Source organism: Penicillium digitatum, chromosome 1, assembly GCF_016767815.1.
Source record: "Penicillium digitatum chromosome 1, complete sequence".
In the NCBI taxonomy this organism is placed as follows: Eukaryota; Fungi; Ascomycota; class Eurotiomycetes; order Eurotiales; family Aspergillaceae; genus Penicillium; species Penicillium digitatum.
Window position 1 is genome coordinate 5,326,718 of NC_089384.1, and position 17,328 is coordinate 5,344,045.

Sequence of the window (17,328 nt, forward strand, 5' to 3'; positions counted from 1 at the left end):
TTGACTAGTACAAGATGATAACACAGTTGAGGGCAAGTTATGTACAGTGATGTGATGGGACTTAAATCTTTCTTGTTTTCAAGGCACTAGTAGTGCCTCTTGAGTGGATGGGTATTGCGACCAGCATCTTCGTGTCCACACATCTAACATCTGGAATAGATGTGGATTTGCCTGAAGATGCCAATCAGAGTGGAGGAAAATCGATTATCGGTAGGGAGCATCTGCACGAGCAGCAGCCGCAATCTCAGGCTCCCACTTGTCACCGTTGGAGAGGAGCTTCTCCTTGTTGTACAGAAGCTCCTCACGGGTCTCCGTGGCATACTCAGCGTTGGAAGCTTAGAAACGAGATATTAGCAAACAAGTCCGAAAGTCAATTAAGATGTAACCGGAGCGGGGTTAAACTCACTCTCAACGATGGCATCCACGGGGCAGCTCTCCTGGCAGTAGCCACAGTAAATACACTTGGTCATATCAATATCATAACGGGTCGTCCGGCGGCTTCCGTCCTCACGCTCCTCGGCCTCTATGGTAATAGCTTGGGCCGGGCAAATGGCCTCACAGAGCTTGCAAGCAATGCAGCGCTCTTCACCAGTGGGATACCGACGGAGGGCGTGTTCACCACGGAAACGGGGGGAAATAGGACCCTTCTCGAAGGGATAGTAGATGGTGTAACTGGAATGTGTCAACGCAATTAGTTGATTTATTTCGATGCCTTTGATACTGTATTGAGATCCGCGTCGCCGGCAAGATTGGGTGGGACAAGGACTTACGCTGGTCTGAAAAACTGCTCGAGCGCCACGTACATGCCGCGGAACATCTCTGCCAAAAGGAAGTATTTGCTTGCCTTGTCCAAGGCGGACTCAGTGTCCTGATCCCAGCGCTTAGGCGGGGGCAGGCGGAACCCGGCCTGAGGGGGTCCCGCTGGGGTTGCTGCGCGGTACGTCGAGGAAGAGAAGTTTGCGGTTGAGCCCATCAATCCGAACGGGGTCGGCCGACGGTAGGCAATTAGCCTCGCGACCGAGCGGGTGGCGGCCATATTTTTGGAGAGGAGAGTGAGGTTGGATATATGGGGGAATCGAGGTTCAATTGGAGGTGGAAGGGGAGCAAGTCTCAGGTTGTGGTGATTTGCAGGTTTCGGGCTTAGGTCATTCCTTTCTGTCGGGCGTTGATTGGCCCGCAGGATTTTGCTGGGCGCGACCTCACATCTTTCCTCTTCTGCGGCAGTCGTCTTCCCCCAATCTCTACCCTTCTGCTCTCCACCATCTCTTTTTAATACTTTAGATCTTTTCAGCCTTTGCGCTTGTCTGATCAACTTATTTCATCATGTTCCGCTCCGCCATTGTTCGTTCCTTGAAGGCTTCCGCCCCTCGTGTCATCAAGACCCCGGCTCCCTTCCACATCCGCAGCTCTCCCATTGCTGCTCAGGTCCCTCAATTCACTCCCTGCTTCGCTCAGGGTGTCCGCCTTTACTCCGCTCCTGCTGGTCTGAGCAAGAATGAGGCCGAGGGCCGGATAGTCAACCTGCTCAAGAACTTCGACAAGGTGCGTCATGTCATTCTCCCCGGGGAATCCCGCTATCTATCAGCTTTAGATGACAAACAAAATGCTAACTGAAATTGGTTCATGTCTAGGTCTCCGATGCTAGCAAGGTCGGTGATTTACTCTCGGATGCACAGTCGTGATCTTTATATCTCTATGAGCTATGGGAAAGGCGACCGAAAGCATTCATCAACTAATTACGTTTGACCCGCAGATTAACGGCGCTTCCCACTTCTCGAATGACCTTGGTCTGGACAGCCTGGACACCGTCGAGGTTGTGATGGCTATTGAGGAGGTACGCGCCCGCTTTCCCTCGGAAAGACATCAACCATAAATTATACGATGGACATCTAACTGTTTCAACAGGAGTTCAGCATTGAGATCCCTGACAAGGAGGCCGACCAGATCCACAGCGGTACGTTAGGACTTGAGGACTTCGGTGAAGTTCATGAATCAGAGCTGACAGGAATATTTCGCATAGTTGACAAGGCTGTTGAATACATCCTGGCCCAGCCCGATGGTTTGTGTATCCTATAACATCTCTTCTCCTAACAATCGCTGACTTCTTCACAGCCCACTAAATACTTAATTTGAAAACTTGGGATCGGTTGGAGAATCGGATAGAAAAAGAATTGGGATGTTGGCATCAGTGGGGTTTGCTGGACACAGTGGCCCTTAACCGACATGCTTTTTTGTATGCTGAATACATGCCACCGGCTTTTCTTTCCTACATCGTGTATATCATATGAGTGCAATTTATGCAATTTTGAAGCAGCATTGCTACCATATGGTGATATTCAGCAAATGCGTCTGGATTTTTTTGGTACAAGCTTTCAGCTCAATGGCCCATGGAGCCATATTTCTGACAAACACATATATTACATGTGGTAGAAGTTACCTCTGGGTATCATACGAATGTTAATAAAGGCTTGGATATAGTCAACTGGTGCTAGTAGAGTTTGCTTAATTTCAATATGAACAAAAGGATGAAGTACATGAGCACATCGAAACGGAATAACAGATTGTAGATATATGCCAAGTGAACTATATTGCTAATTAAAAAAATGTAGAGCCGCAAAAAAGATTCCTAAGCGGGAGATTACAATCACAATGTCTTTTGACGGGCGTTTAAGCACCCGCAGATACTCAAAGAGTCACATCACCGAACTAGCTTAATTTGAACTTCACCCTTTTCACAACTTCGTTCATTGCAGTCGCCTATCTCTCTCGCATTTAGGCGGGTTTAGTTCAACCTACCCGACACTGCATCGGTTTGGCTAGCCTACTCGGTCCCTGGTTTCCCCTGACACCGAAGGTCCCACTTCAACCGCAGACTCTCAGTCTCAACAGTCTCTTTCAACATCTCATCAACCCAGACCATTTAAATCACCGGCACATCGATCGGAAAGCATTTGGTCATATCCGGCCATCTTTCTCTCCTTCTTTTTTTGACCCCCGACGCCAATCCGACTCGATCTCATGGCCTCAGCAGCCGGGGGCTTGACTCGCCGCAGAGGCGCCGGTCGAGTCGCTGGGGCAGACGAACAAGATGACAGTCGAGTGTCATCGCCAATCTCCCGAAATGGCTCTGCGATGGATACCCGTGGACCGGAGACGTCGTTTACCAGTGCAGAGAATGGCCACAAGATCGCGTTCGACCCCCGCGACATCAGCGAAAACGAGGAACGGGGCAAGCAGCCCAAATTGACTCTGATGGAAGATATCTTGCTGCTGGGTCTGAAGGATAAACAGGTGGGTCTTCGTTGATACTGTCTCATCCCCGAAATCGTTCGATATGTGGCTCCGATCGCTGACCTCGCGCCCGCACCGCAATAGGGTTATCTGTCTTTCTGGAACGAAAACATATCATACGCCCTGCGAGGGTGTATCGTCATTGAGCTCGCGCTCCGCGGCCGTATAAGCATGCAGAAGGATTCGTCGCGGCGACGTTTCCCTCTGGCCGACCGCATCATCGAGGTCATCGACGACACATTAACCGGGGAGGTCTTGCTGGACGAGACACTGAAGATGATGAAGTCAAGCGAGAAGATGAGCGTTAACTCATGGATTGATTTGTTGAGTGGTGAGATTAGCCTGGAGCGGAAATCTTGGTTGCGACATGCTGACTGGGGTTGTTTGTAGGCGAAACCTGGAATTTGATGAAGATCGGATATCAATTGAAGCAAGTCCGGGAACGACTGGCCAAAGGTCTTGTGGACAAGGGCATTCTCCGGACCGAAAAGCGCAACTTCCTTCTCTTCGACATGGCGACGCATCCCGTGGCCGACGGCGGCGCGAAAGACGAGCTCCATCGACGAGTGCGCAACATCTGCACCAACCGCACTGTGATTATCCCTCCTAGCCCATGGCTCCCCGAAGATGCCGAATACCGATACCTTCGCTCAATCTCCATGGTCTGCGCCGCATACGCCGCCAATGTTCTCGAGAACGCTTTGGTCACCATGAGCCACGAGGCTCGCGAGAGAGCTTTCGCGCAGGTGGATGAATTGCTGGCAGAGTATTCGCAATGGCCGTTTGGACGGAAGGCAGGAGGCTCGCAGGCGATTGGAGCCAACTTGGCTCAAGCCGTCAATGAAGAGATCAATCGAAACAAGGATAAAGAGCTTCAGATGGAGGTAAGCTACACCTCATGCTTGAAACACTTGACTGGTGCTACGTGCTTATCAACAAACAGATTGTCGCCGCATGCCTGAGCGTTTTTACCAGACTTGATTCTTTACTTTAACGGAGGTACCGCGTAATACACTTGTCTTTTGTTCTTCACGACTTCTCCTTTCTCGCCTTGCACCTCGGCCATGAAACTCCGGTTTCTTCTTTTTCATGTAGTTTGATCTTGTGGGTTGGGGCAAAGCGTCGGTTTCTTTCTTTCATTTTTTCCCTCTCATATGAAATCATGGGTCAAAACTTATGCTTAAATGGGATATTTCCTTAACTTTGATTTACTTTACTCCTTGTTCGTTCTCTTCTTTTCTTGAACTTGGCTTTTGGTGGCATCGCGACAGTGGTCTTTGACCTAACCAAGTAAGTGGCCCATTATTTTCAAATTGATATACACAACTCTAGGTTGCTTTCCTCGGCATTGCTTCTTCCTACAATTTGCTTTTGTGATATCTTTGCGTCTGATCAATGAACATGACAATCTAAGTATAGGCAACATTGTTAACCCTAACAACTACCATCCCACCACGACGACTCCCCGCTGTTCCAGCAGCCCCAGCAGCCAAAAGATCTGTCGCACGCGCAAGATCCACAATAGTAATTTCCTTGTCACGGATCAGACCCTCCTCCACCAACTCCGCAATCCGCTCCATAGCCGGTCCATCAGGGTTAACAGGCACAAACCGACTTTTAATCCCACGCTTCCTCTCGCCCAGCAAATCGTTCTCAGGAACAAGCGGAGACTGCTGCGCAACCCGGCCATCCACAACAGTCAAGACAGCCCCGTAGTCCTTGACGACACCCGCAGCATGAGCCGCCCGGAATATCTCCCCGCCAGCACAGTCGAGCACGATATCAACCGGCTGCCAGCGACGCGCGCGGAACACTTTCTCGATATTACACTCGTCCGGCGATGGAAGATGCGGGATGATCACTATCTCGTCCACCTCCCAGTCCCTCTCGATGATGTCGGCTTCGACTTGCGTACAGGTTACACAGATCCACGGCCGGACCGGCATGGGGAAGAGCGAATCTGCTCGCAGAATCTGTACCGCGATACGGCCGATGTCGTTGTCGCGAGCATTGGTGACGAGGACTCGGATCTTGGGCATTTTTTGCTTCCCGTTGCCGTTGGAGTTAGTGCTGCCAATTATACTGTCTATTAGGCTGCCGCGTCGTCCAGGGCTAGCGTTGCCGGTGACTAGGTCGACCAGGCTGCCACGGCGGGTATTGCCAATGCTACTGGCATTGGTAGTGGGGTTGACTGTGCTAGCAGCGCGAGTGGCTGGAGCATCGGTATTCCCTTTGATCAGGCTGATTAAACTGTTGCGGCGGACAGTGCTCTTGGGATTGGGGTCAATTGTACTGGCAGCGCGAGGGATAGTTTTTTTGCCACTGGGATTCCCGCTAACGAGACTGATTAGGCTCTCGCGACGCACGTTCTTAGGACTAGGAGCGGGATTGGCCGCTCTGGCAGCAGGGGGGATGTTGTCAACATCACCACCATTTCCACTGACGGTTCCATTGTCATTGCCGTTGAGTGCGGAGCCGCGGCGATTCCACTGCCAAATCCAACGCCCGTTCCCAGCTCCGGTGCCGGTGCCACTGGTAGCATCATTTAGCATGCCGCCGTTCCCAGCGATTGTGCTTTTGCGGTGTCCGTAGCCATAATCTTTGCTACCAAGTACGGACTCACGGCGTTGACGCTGCCACAGCCACCGGCCCATCCCATTCCCACCACTCCCAAACTCGTCATCCACCTCCCTCAGCCCGCCAGGCACATCGGGATCAAGCCCGGCATACCGAAAAAGCGCCTGCCAAGCCGTTAATGCCGGCAACGCAAGCGCCGCCGCCCCAGCAACAGTGATATTATCCGGTTTCAGCGCTAGCTCGCCTTCAGTCGCAACTGCATAGTCTGCAGCTCCGCCGTCACGTGTATAACTTACCACGCCGAAGACTATATCGCCCATTTTGAATCTCGGGCCTTCCTCTTGCTCATCGTCTTCGCGCGGCGTGCTGATGACTGTCCCGCAGAGACTGTGGAGTGGGATCTGCGGCGTGGTGTTTGGGGGGTTGAGGAGTCTGGCAAGACGGATCTCGTCGTGGCAGAAGGCTGCTGTGGTGATCTTCAGCAGGTATTGCTGAGAGGAGGGCTGTGGGGTTGGGAAGCCGGCGTCAAAGACGAGGTTTGTTCCTGTCTGGCGAATGACGCTTGTGCTCGTGTCAGGTGAGAGGGCTTCGCTGATTTCTCCTTCTGGGATTCCGTCCGGTGTGTCGGTGTCTAATCCGTCTGGGGTGTAATAGAGGGCTCGCATCGACAGTGGCGTGAAGGGTGAGTCGTTCAGCATTGATGAGGTGGGCTTCGCGGGATGTGAACTGGGCTTCTTGGCGTCTGAGGTGCCTCTTGTGGCCTCTGACGTGTGCGGTGAGGGTCCAGATGGCTTTTGGGTCTCTGGGGTGCGTGCTGGGGGCTCCGGTGTATCCTTTGGGGGCTCGTGTTCCACGATGGGTTGCGTGGGGGGTATGTCTGACTGCATACGGTCATTGAGATCTTGATTCATCTCGTTAAATCAGAGAGCCTTTGAGACTTTCCAATGGGTTGCAAGGAAGTTGAGGTTCCGGAAGTCGTGTCTTCTCTTTTGCCATCTCACGTCTATAGATCGGAGACTATTCCCTAATCTTGACGTATGTAGGTAAGGCCTAGGTCAACATCGCCACTTGATAATCCCGATAAATTCCATTGCAATGAGCAGCAATGAGCAGCAATAAGCAGTAGTTTTATTTGATGTTTCGATTTGAATTGAATTGACATGGAGATATAGCGTACAAAGTCTGTGGTTCATCGAAGGTGGATAATGCGAAGGAATGCCCAAACCAATGGCAACAGTGGAAAGAGATTGTCAAGGGTGAAAGAAACCGTAAACAAAATAGCTAATTTCAAATCATTCATCTTGCTTGATTGAGTCGGATAATTTGCAAGCTAAATCCCATCTATGTGAATATCTAGCCCCAATGACTGACTTGGGCATCCCCGTTCAGGGCTTGCGCTTTTATAGACCGTTGCTTGCCCTACATCTCCAAGGCACAACCTTTGGTGTCTACTTGCCCTCCGTATCGCCTGGACCCGACGTGCCATTCTGATCGGTCAATTTAGGCGATGACTTGTTTTTGAGTCCTTGGCTTAATCCGATCTCTATCCTTTTCTTTACGATGGCACCTGTATTCGCATGTGACCGAATGTCACGATTGCGTGGGAAAAAAAAAAAACACAGCGTTCAAAATAGCCATTTCAATCAAATCTTTCCAGAGTATAATACATCTACAACACCTGGTCCTCCATACCGAGCCCATCAATAAAATTATACAACTCCTTCGGATCCTCAAAGACCGTCCAAATATGCGATGGCACAGACTCAAACGCCTTTTCAAACCTCTCCGGTGCATTCTTCTCTTCTATATGCGCCACATCCCTAACCTTGCGAATGATTATAGCATGAATCCACTCGGGATACCGACTATACATCTCCGCATAGGCCTCTGGATCCTGCTGTGTCGAGTCCCCTATGCAGAGCACCCTCCGACGCGGGAACCACCCTCTAATTTTCTCCATCCGATCAACCTTGTATTCCTGCGTCTTCTCCGTGAACGACTTGATAAGCCCCGTGATATCCATCCACGAATAATCACGAAGCACCAATGTCCCCGGACTGTAGTATTCATCCAGGAAGTCATGCAGGAAAGGATAAAGATTGTACGGCGACGCGGAGAGATAAAACCATGCAGGAAGTAGCTCGGCATGAACATATCTATAGAGCTCCGGCATGCCAGCGATGGGCTCAGGGATATCCGCAAACGTAGTGCGAATCATCCCCGTCGGCTCAAGCGTCATAGTGTGCTTGATGGTATCGTCAACGTCCGAGACAACCAGCCAGCCCTCAGGCGCAGCAAAAGTCGTGTGCATCGACACAGCCTCGTCACCGAAATTCTGCAGCCGCGGTCGCACAACAGCCCCGTCGTAAATCTTAACTTGGCCCATGTCGACTGTCTGGCTGACAATGCCATAGCGATCGGACGGGCCGAGTCCGTGCGACTGCGCCGGCCGGGATAGGGGTACCTGTAGCGTGACCGTGCACGCCGGTGAGACCTGGTTGAGAAAAGGTTGAACGCGCTCTGTGATGCGTCGGCGTGCTTCGTCGTCGATGCCCATCTCGCCGTCAAGCCCGATGTGGTCGGCGATCGCAGCGACGAGGTTTCCCGCGTCCTTTCGGCCTCCTGTTTCAAAGATACAAGCGACTACCTCGGCGTGCCAGCACAGCGGGTTCTCGTCTGTCTCCTCATTCACCGGTTGGTACGCAGTGTTGTCTAGCAGCCATACGGTGTGCTCGCGTGGGTCTGCTGGGCGTACGAGGGGGTTTTTAGGACCAAGGAAGGACGAGAAGAAATTAATCAAGGTTGAACCGCGTTTTTCTTGTGCTGGTGTTGGAGATTTGGAAGTTGAAACCTCATGGACCTCCTTTCGGGCCTCTGCGACCGACAACTCGTCTGCTTTGCGGTGCGGCATGATGCGCCCGACTTGGCTTCTACTTTCAAAGTTGAAGCGTTTTCTATCAAAAAAAGAGTAGGAGAATCAGTCCGGAGACAAATCCCCGAAAAGCACATGTCAGGGCACAAAGATGCAAAAAATAATTCAAGACACTCATCAGGGGAGAGAGGATCATATAGCCGTTAGTTGATCTAGCGTTAGTGTCATCCTGTGCTCTTCAGCCAAGAGCCTCTATTCCCCACCTGATCTTTTCTGCCTTTTTCAGGCACTTGTACTCATCTTGATGTCACAATTGAAAGCGAAGACACGTCATTTAGGGTGACAGGGGCCCATTTCGGTGGTTGGTTAGGTCAGGCGAAGCACCAGTGGGGGGGGCTTGGCAGTAGGGCTGATCTCCCGATGAGGTTGACGAACCTGATGAACATGAACCTGGTGCATTGAATTTTGGGATTTTTTAACCGAGTGAGACTCCGAAGTACAGCCTCGATGCGCTTTGGGGGGAGGGGGGGGGTTGAAGTTTTGAAGTTTTTTCCTGTGATGTGAGCAGGTGATCAAATTTCTCTGCAGATTCTTCACGATATCTCATTTGAGATTATACGGAGGTTTAGAGCATGAATACTCTACGGCGACTGGAGGATAGCTTACAATTTATAATAATTTCCACCATGTATCAAGTCTATATTTAGTGACCATCCGGTTAACTTGTATGAAATGTACAATATCCAGGCGTGTCAGATCAATCCTGCAACGGGTATCCGTATCCAACCAACATAGCAGGCTCATCAATGCTATGATGCTGATAACTGCAAACCGGAAAAAGGTTAACTGCCAGGCCAGTAAAGTGGGATGAAAAAATTACCTCAGGACGCCAACGGCGCCAGGGTCGAGCATCAGAGAAAGAGGGAACTCCATAGGATATCCCAACCAGCGCTTGGTAAAGGCACGAAGTAAATGTCCGTGTGCAACCAGCAGGATATCAGAAGGGTTCTCTCCGTGCATGTTGTCTTTGTGGATTGTGCGAATCTCATGAATGAGATTGTCGAGACGATCCGTCACTTCTTGCGCAGACCTGCATTGGCCTAGTTAAATTTCTCGATCATAGGCGATTGGACATGAACACCTCAAAAAGGAAAGGGGGGGGGGGGAGGTTGACCAAAAAAAAAAAAAGACTTACTCTCCATTCTCGCAGCCGTCTCTCCAGATATCCCACTCGCTCTCGGTATCCAGACCGTGCTCCTTTCTCAAGGCCCGGATTTGTTTAGTCAATAAACCTTCATACAATCCGTAGTCCCATTCGGCTAATCTGTCTGTCTCAGAGACCCTCTGTGTATCTTTGAGCACCTGTTTATCGGCATCAGAGAAAGCAATCTCAAAGGTCTGCATCGCTCGCCTGCGAGGACTGATGTAGACATGGGCAAGTTTGGCCGGGTCAATCAATCGACCAGATCCGACAATCATCTTGCCAGATGCAGTGACCTGGTTAACACCATCTTGGGTGAGCTCAAGCTCGGTGATTCCGGTGTACCGTCCGTTCTTGGACCATTCCGTCTGTCCTGGAATCTAGTTAGACTATACAAAGCAACACAGCAGAAAACATTGACGGGTTGGAAATTACCGTGTCGGTAGAGGAAGACACGGGGTGTGCCGGAGTCTTTATCGGGCATGTTTGTACTCTGTTTTCCCAGGGTAGTCCAAGGGGGGTGGTTGAAAGTGGATTGCGGGAAGTGGGAAAAGTGGAAAGGATTTCCGTCCCCGGTGAGTTTGAACTTCACCCATGTATGCTCACTCGACTGGGAAGTGGAATGGTCGATTGGTGATCTTTTCTTCTCTCTATCTGTGGATTTCGAAATTCAAGGGGTCACGTCAACGAGAATGGCGAAATGGGGGACTTGACATCTACAACCTTGCCGATGTTGCCCTGCCGATATTGCCCCGCCACCGCGGGGTTCGGTGATTGTATAGTCGATTTTATCTGTGAAAGATATCAGGGTAAGCTAGTTTCGAGCCATCTCATTCTTGTGCAGACCGATATTTCTATTTCGAACTCCGGTCTCTACAACTTGGACCTGACCCGGAATCGACCCGGAATCGATCATCGGTTTGCAGCATTCATGCTACTTCCAACGAGGGCTGAGATACTCTGTTGAATGAAGACAGCAGTGTCTCACCTATAATGTCCGCATCTTCTCCTTTGACCAACCCCTATCAAAGTGTCCCTTTGATTGAGAAAGTAAAACGAATCTGCAGAAAGATGTGACAATAGTACAGGCCCAAGTCCAGATTCACTTGAGGTCTATACTTCCCACTGGAATCAAAGTGTTGGTCTGGAGCAAAACCTCGGTGATAGAGAACCTTGCATATCCGGCTCAACTTTTTAAATAGAATCTATTTGAGCCCTTTGCATATGCTAGGGCGCAAGACGTTTTGGAGGATGATTGCCCAAGATCAACACTTCACATGACATCTGAATCCGATCATCCTGTCTGATTCATTGGCATTCTGCGCGAAACCGAGACTTGAGATAGGGTGGCATGCAAATATAAGTACGGAGCCAAGACGCATCCTAATCGGTACTAGCCAACGAGATTCCTCCAACATTCCAACATGCCGTCGACAATTTCACCTGTGGCATTCACTCCATCCCAGCGTCGAAGTACCCTCAGATACACCCCAAGCCGGAAGTACCGACCCCGTCGAGCTCTCATCCGTCCGGTCTACATGGATGTAAACCCGTTCATCGGTCACACTTCCTCACACTCGTTGATGCATTCTTGACCCAAACATCATGCAGTCGATTGCCCGCGATGCCATCGGCACCAGAGCGTTAGTTTCTGCAGACAGCAACGGTAGCGAGAAGGAGCGGAGTGGGGAATCTGAATTTGGGGATTTCCGGTGGTTGCTAATTGGCGAGGCTGGGCTGCATCTAATTATCTGTTTCTGCGACCTGGTGGGATATTTCAAGTTTCCAAATGAGAGTGGTGTGAATACTGTCCTGTTCAATCTAACTCGGTGTGGAATCGATATTTTTTTTTCTAGTGGAAAAAGAGAGAAGGAAAATTTCCTTGTCGCGATGGGAGGACTTGGAAGATGCGGGCAGGTTGCTAACCTGCAAATCTCCCATCTTTGTTCGAATCAGGTATTCCGAATGAGCATGTTCAAACTGTGCGATGAAATCCCATTGATGTTGTGAGATTCGTATCTGACAAGTCTGAGATTCCCCAAGAAACGAATAATTTGGCTCAATCGATTGCCATCGGCCTCACGGACATTCCATGCTGCCAGCTTTAATCGCAGTAGGTACATCCTTGTGAAAAAAAAAATGAACACTCTCCTTCCATCCGAGTTCCAGTGGGAGGTGCATTCCGCACTATACTCTTCCAAACTCTCCGTTTCATTTTGTTCTTCAAGATCACGAGCAAGGTTTAGTTCCGTATAAAGCTGTTCAAACCGCGGCTTATGTTCAAGATCGAACATCACATCTGAATCCTTATCATCTGCTGTCCATTGTTTAATGATTTCAACCAGATGTAAGAATGAATATCCCGTCCATTCTGTTGACATGGGCAGACCTGTCGTCAGCAGTCGGGGTTTGATGGACAGCTGTGGCCTCGGTGAGCTAATTGTTTTTTTTTTCTCATTGCATGTGTTTTTAAGTACGTTGACCAAGTATCGGAATTTGCAAAGTATGGGTACATGAAAGTGATTCTTTATGTGAGTGGTTGTTAATTTTAGAAATGTCTGTAAAGTGAGTGATACCTGTAAGTTGACTTGAAAAGCTGGTTGTCTTAGGTCTGGTTCCGGTTCCATAGTTGGCCGGGAAGGCACAACTATACACTGTGATCACGACTATAATTTGAGAAACTAAACCAACCTTGGAAGAAAGCTATTGAATTGGATGTGCGCCATCCATGGATAATCCCTGTTTCTTTTCCCTTTTCGGTGCACATAGAATCTCGCTCGCCGAGTACAAAGTAAGACAGATATCGTTAAAATGAGTCATAACACATAGAGCATGAAAACAAAGCAGCTCAATAATCAAGAAGCGATACTTGCAGATGTCGTGTGGTCTAGTTTAAGGAAACTTGATGATCCCGGGAATTGACCGAGGCCCATTATCAGGAAAATGAGACCATCCCATCCCAATGACGAGATGGTGAGTGGCAAGGTTGGATACCAGAATGCCACACTGAACTTGAACGGACCAAATGCACTTGCTAGGGTACTCGCAAGCAATGTAGCTTTCTGTTGGCGTAGCAAGAAGACATAGCACCCAAGATGCCTCAGAAAATGGCAATAGCCTTAAGAGCAAGAAGCTAACCAAAGCCTGTTGGGTGGGTAGTTGATGTTCAATAGGCCTAGCTTTCACCATTTCTTCGGGGCAGAAATCTCCGCTCGAGAGAAAGACGCAGAGATTGTCTCCTTTCCTCTCCGCTGCTGAATCGCGGTGATTCCCGTACGATCAGTGACTGTGGTCGCATTTATGATATTGTCGAATGCCTCATCCTCGCTTCCTCCTGAGCCGGACTCAGCATCTGAGTCAACATACAGTTGCTCCGGCCGACAAATTTTCTCCGGCTGCTGCTTTTCCTCTTCTTCCGGATTCTTGAACGATTTAGAATTGAGAATTTTGCGGCGAATTTCAGCCATTTGCTCTTCATCTTCGGAGTCATCGGAAATCGCGAATGGGTCCTTATCCTCATCTTCCTCTTCGTCGCTATCGTCTTCGTCGTCCTCGTCTCCGCTTTCGTCATCCTCGTCATCTGAAATTCGTGCGGGCAACCGATTGGTGTTGCCTTTAGTCCACATATCATCACCCCCATCGACGCGGCTGTCTTCGTATTCGCGTTCGATCTTGGCTAGCCATTCCTCCTCCGTCCTCTTAACATCCTCTTCCGTTTCACAGGCAGCGTAGCGCGCCAAAAGTTCTTTGTTGATTTCCAAGAAAGACGGCCCATAGCTGAAATGTCGGAGTAGATCTTCCGCCCATTCCAAGCGACGGCAGATGGCGAAGCAAGCAGCGAGCGCTTCGACGCAGTTCAAACGCCATGGTTTGCCGTAGTTAACCGTGTTGGCGGCGATAAGGTAGGGAACTAGAGTTCAAGGTAGTTAGTATCCTGTGAATCTAGTTCATCAGTACCCAATTCTTATCACATACGAAGCCGTTCACATTTTCCGCCAATCCGCGACCAGGGCACTTCCTTGACTCGAACCCAAGAGCATTCCACTACGGCAGCACCGTGCTGTTCCATGATATCTTTGTCTGCGGGAGAGATAATTCGCTTGGCATTTGGACTAGTCCATCGTCAGTTTGCAAGCTAATACAACCAGAAAATCCGATGCGAAACATACGAGACGATCACGCCGGAGTGTCGCTGACCAATGTGAAGCTCTCGCATCAGACCGAGCTTCATCAATCGCTTTCCTGAGCATCGCTTGGGATCGCAATGTCCCATGTCCCAGCAGGCAGCCTTGTAAGGAGGCCTCGAAGAGGTTGCGCCCTCAACTTCTTCATCACCGCGGGGCACTCGGGGGCGGGGGTTGCTGTTGAATTTCTTGCCTCCTCGCGTAAAGTTGTCTTTTTTATGGCGGACCATGTTGAATGAAGAGATGGAGAATCAAAGGGAATTATGCAAAAATACCCAATTTGGAGTGTCTTGGAGAATTCTAGAGTGGTAAACGAAGTGATTGAAAGAAAAATATCGAAGGCAAAGCACTGGCGCCACACGTGCAGGCTAAACGGGTTCTCCGCCCGCCTCCCCGTCCGCTACTGTACACATCTCCTTTGGATCCCTGTGCTCTCCAGTACCTCCCTCTTTATCCGATTAATACCCTTTCCCTCTTGTTTCCTGTCTACCGTCATCCTGGAGGCTGCATCTGCACGAATGGCGGCTAGGGACCGCTTCGGTGTCTACGCTGAGCCAGGCGCTTCGCCGTTGCAGCGGGCCATTCGTGAGTTTAGTGTTGGAATGAATGTAACACAAACAATTTATACTGATGCTTAACTCTTCATAGGAAATGCCTGCGATCCTCAAAACTACGAGCCGAACTTGGCCCTGAACCTCGAAGTTGCGGATTTAATCAACTCCAAGAAAGGCAATGCGTGAGTAAGAACACCCACGTTTATTAGCGCACACTAATTAATTCTTAGGCCCCGAGAAGCCGCATTTGATATCGTTCATCTCATAAATTCCCGAAACCAGAATGTTGCATTATTGGCGTTGGCGGTACGTGGGGAGCTCAAACGACAGCTGGCGCGGGGGAGACTGACAACGGCTGTTTCTAGCTACTCGATATTGCCGTCAAGAACTGCGGATATCCGTTCCATCTCCAGATTGGCACAAAGGAATTTTTGAATGAACTGGTCCGCAGGTTCCCCGAGCGGCCACCCATACGGCCCTCCAGGGTCCAGCACCGCATATTAGAGTCGATCGAGGAGTGGCGCCAGACTATCTGCCAGACATCGCGTTATAAGGATGACCTCGGCTTCATTCGGGACATGCACCGTCTATTGCTTTACAAGGGCTATATGTTCCCAGAGGTCCGCCGAGAAGATGCCGCAGTCTTGAACCCAAGCGATGTATGTGACCCCACATGATATTATTCTCGGAGTCAAATTAACGCTGGCTAGAATCTCCGCTCAGCGGAAGAAATGGAAGAGGAAGAGAAAGAAGCACAGTCTGCCAAACTCCAAGAGTTGATTCGGAGGGGCACTCCCTCCGATCTACAGGAAGCGAACCGGCTCATGAAGGTTATGGCAGGATTCGACAATCGGCATAAAACTGACTATCGAGCAAAGGCAGCGGAGGAGGTTGTTAAGGTGCAGCAAAAAGCCAAGATATTGGAAGAGATGCTGCAGAATCAACAGCCCGGAGGAGCTCTCCCCGAAGGCGATGTTTTCGAGGTAGGTGACAAAATGTCACGCGTGTTGCTTGCTAGTTGATTGACCTCAGATACTCTTTCTAGGAACTTGCAAGTGCTTTACAAAGCGCTCACCCCAAAATCCAGAAAATGTGCGAGGAAGAATCGAATGATCCTGAGGCCGTCCACAAGCTATTGGAGATAAACGACAGTATACATCGCACAATCGAGCGGTACAAGCTGGTTAAGAAGGGTGATCTGGTTGCCGCATCTCAGATCCCGAAAGGTACACTAGGCACCACGACCGGAGTCTCAAAAAATGCAAACAATGAGCTCTCTCTTATCGATTTCGACCCGGAGCCTGAACCCATCTCCAACGGTAACGAGGCTGGATCATCCCAGGGTGGTAGCTCCTTGGAGAATGATCTGTTCGGCCTTTCAATTGGTGAGCAAGGTCCTTCTCCCGGAGGTGGTATCTCTCTCGGATCTTCAAGTAAGTATCGCCGCATAATTTTTTAATATTTTCCGAATCACCCCCACTGACCAATGTCAAAGTGAATTTCCTATCAATGCCAGCAAGCTCAACACCGCCTGCTCCATCACAACCTCAGCAGCAGGCGTCAACAGCCTTCAAACCCAATTATGATATCCTTGCTTCTATGAACACTTCGCGACCTGCCTCTCAATCTCCCACACCCGTCATGGGTGCCTCGCCCCGAGCCCAGTCCACAGCGAGTCCGCCACCGGCGGTTGACCCATTTGCATCGCTTGTCTCTGCCAGCCCACGGGCAACATCTAGTCCCTTCCAACCACCGGCGCAAAGCAAACCCGCTCCTGCTTCGTCGTCATTGCTTGACCTGGTCGGAGGCATGGGTCCATCCCCGCAACCGGCGCCGCAGGCCGCTCCCATGGAAGATGATGAGTGGGATTTCGCATCCGCATTGCCAGCGAGCAACGTACTTCCATCGACCAACAAGATCCAAGTCCTCGATTCTCAGCTGCGTGTTGACTTTGCTATACGCCGGGTGCCTAACCAACCGCGCCAGATCCATGTTGTAGCCATTTTCTCAAATACAACCAGCCAACGCATCGCAGACCTCCATTTCCAGGTCGCTGTGGAGAAGGTAGGCCATTTGCCACGATTTCCATCGTGCACTTTCTAGATGAGATTGCTTACAATTTACTAGTCCTACACGCTACAGCTTCGGCCGCAGTCGGGTCGAGACATTGCACCCCAGCAGCAAAATGGGGTCCAACAGGAGATGCTCCTCGACGGAATCGATGTTGGAAAAGGAAACTCGGTGAAAATTCGGTTCAAGGTGTCTTACAAGCTTGGCGGCGAGGCCCGTGAGGAACAGGGGATGGTGCCACCGCTGGGAATCGCCTAAGCGAATGCCGATCGCAGAACTTTATCTTGCTGTGTTCGTTTACGTCCGAGATCGCTCTCCAGATCGGTCCGATGAGAGTTTGCCCCGATCGGACAATCTAGCACTCCCGTGGAATCGTGATCTTATGTACTGGTGTTGGCTACTCCAATCCAGCGCAGCATCATCGGCGAATTTGGCTCTTCTCTACCTTTGATGTCTTTTTCCTTTGGCTCTGCCCTCATTGGGAATTTAGCGTCTTCTACCTCTTCATGCTGTTTACTGTTTATAAACAAGATTTCGTTTGCACTGGGTTTACTCTCGTGGCAAGGGGACCGTGTGGGT

General features: G+C 50.2%; 8 protein-coding genes across 8 annotated transcripts; 3 read left to right on the plus strand and 5 right to left on the minus strand.

The window, feature by feature from the left end:
• Positions 1-204: 204 nt before the first annotated feature.
• Pdw03_4175 (Fumarate reductase, C-terminal) lies at positions 205-1,036 on the minus strand (the record flags this gene model as incomplete). The annotated part of the gene is made up of 3 exons (XM_014675940.1): positions 205-335; positions 407-672; positions 771-1,036. The coding sequence occupies 3 exons, from the start codon at positions 1,034-1,036 to the stop codon at positions 205-207; spliced, it is 663 nt and encodes a 220-aa protein (XP_014531426.1).
• A 287-nt stretch (positions 1,037-1,323) lies between these two features.
• Positions 1,324-2,120, plus strand: Pdw03_4176 (Acyl carrier protein-like; the record flags this gene model as incomplete). The annotated part of the gene is made up of 6 exons (XM_066100681.1): positions 1,324-1,542; positions 1,632-1,649; positions 1,754-1,834; positions 1,906-1,954; positions 2,021-2,059; positions 2,113-2,120. The coding sequence occupies 6 exons, from the start codon at positions 1,324-1,326 to the stop codon at positions 2,118-2,120; spliced, it is 414 nt and encodes a 137-aa protein (XP_065956081.1).
• Positions 2,121-3,018: 898 nt separating this feature from the next.
• On the plus strand, positions 3,019-4,285 carry Pdw03_4177 (Golgi phosphoprotein 3; the record flags this gene model as incomplete). Its single annotated transcript, XM_014675938.1, has 4 exons — positions 3,019-3,291; positions 3,376-3,622; positions 3,682-4,175; positions 4,235-4,285. 4 exons carry the CDS (start codon positions 3,019-3,021, stop codon positions 4,283-4,285), a joined length of 1,065 nt encoding a protein of 354 aa, XP_014531424.1.
• Positions 4,286-4,700: 415 nt separating this feature from the next.
• On the minus strand, positions 4,701-6,779 carry Pdw03_4178 (Alcohol dehydrogenase superfamily, zinc-type; the record flags this gene model as incomplete). Its single annotated transcript, XM_014675937.1, has 1 exon — positions 4,701-6,779. The coding sequence occupies one exon, from the start codon at positions 6,777-6,779 to the stop codon at positions 4,701-4,703; it is 2,079 nt and encodes a 692-aa protein (XP_014531423.1).
• A 758-nt stretch (positions 6,780-7,537) lies between these two features.
• On the minus strand, positions 7,538-8,779 carry Pdw03_4179 (Actin filament organization protein App1-like, putative; the record flags this gene model as incomplete). The annotated part of the gene is made up of 1 exon (XM_014675936.1): positions 7,538-8,779. One exon carries the CDS (start codon positions 8,777-8,779, stop codon positions 7,538-7,540), a length of 1,242 nt encoding a protein of 413 aa, XP_014531422.1.
• Positions 8,780-9,497: 718 nt separating this feature from the next.
• Pdw03_4180 (Phosphoglycerate mutase, putative) lies at positions 9,498-10,425 on the minus strand (the record flags this gene model as incomplete). Its single annotated transcript, XM_014675935.1, has 4 exons — positions 9,498-9,564; positions 9,621-9,830; positions 9,936-10,314; positions 10,377-10,425. 4 exons carry the CDS (start codon positions 10,423-10,425, stop codon positions 9,498-9,500), a joined length of 705 nt encoding a protein of 234 aa, XP_014531421.1.
• Positions 10,426-13,123: 2,698 nt separating this feature from the next.
• Pdw03_4181 (RNase L inhibitor RLI, possible metal-binding domain) lies at positions 13,124-14,355 on the minus strand (the record flags this gene model as incomplete). The annotated part of the gene is made up of 3 exons (XM_014675934.1): positions 13,124-13,851; positions 13,917-14,053; positions 14,111-14,355. The coding sequence occupies 3 exons, from the start codon at positions 14,353-14,355 to the stop codon at positions 13,124-13,126; spliced, it is 1,110 nt and encodes a 369-aa protein (XP_014531420.1).
• Positions 14,356-14,643: 288 nt separating this feature from the next.
• Positions 14,644-17,007, plus strand: Pdw03_4182 (ENTH/VHS; the record flags this gene model as incomplete). The annotated part of the gene is made up of 8 exons (XM_014675933.1): positions 14,644-14,710; positions 14,774-14,861; positions 14,910-14,985; positions 15,045-15,338; positions 15,390-15,662; positions 15,725-16,112; positions 16,175-16,743; positions 16,807-17,007. 8 exons carry the CDS (start codon positions 14,644-14,646, stop codon positions 17,005-17,007), a joined length of 1,956 nt encoding a protein of 651 aa, XP_014531419.1.
• Between the last annotated feature and the right edge of the window lie 321 nt (positions 17,008-17,328).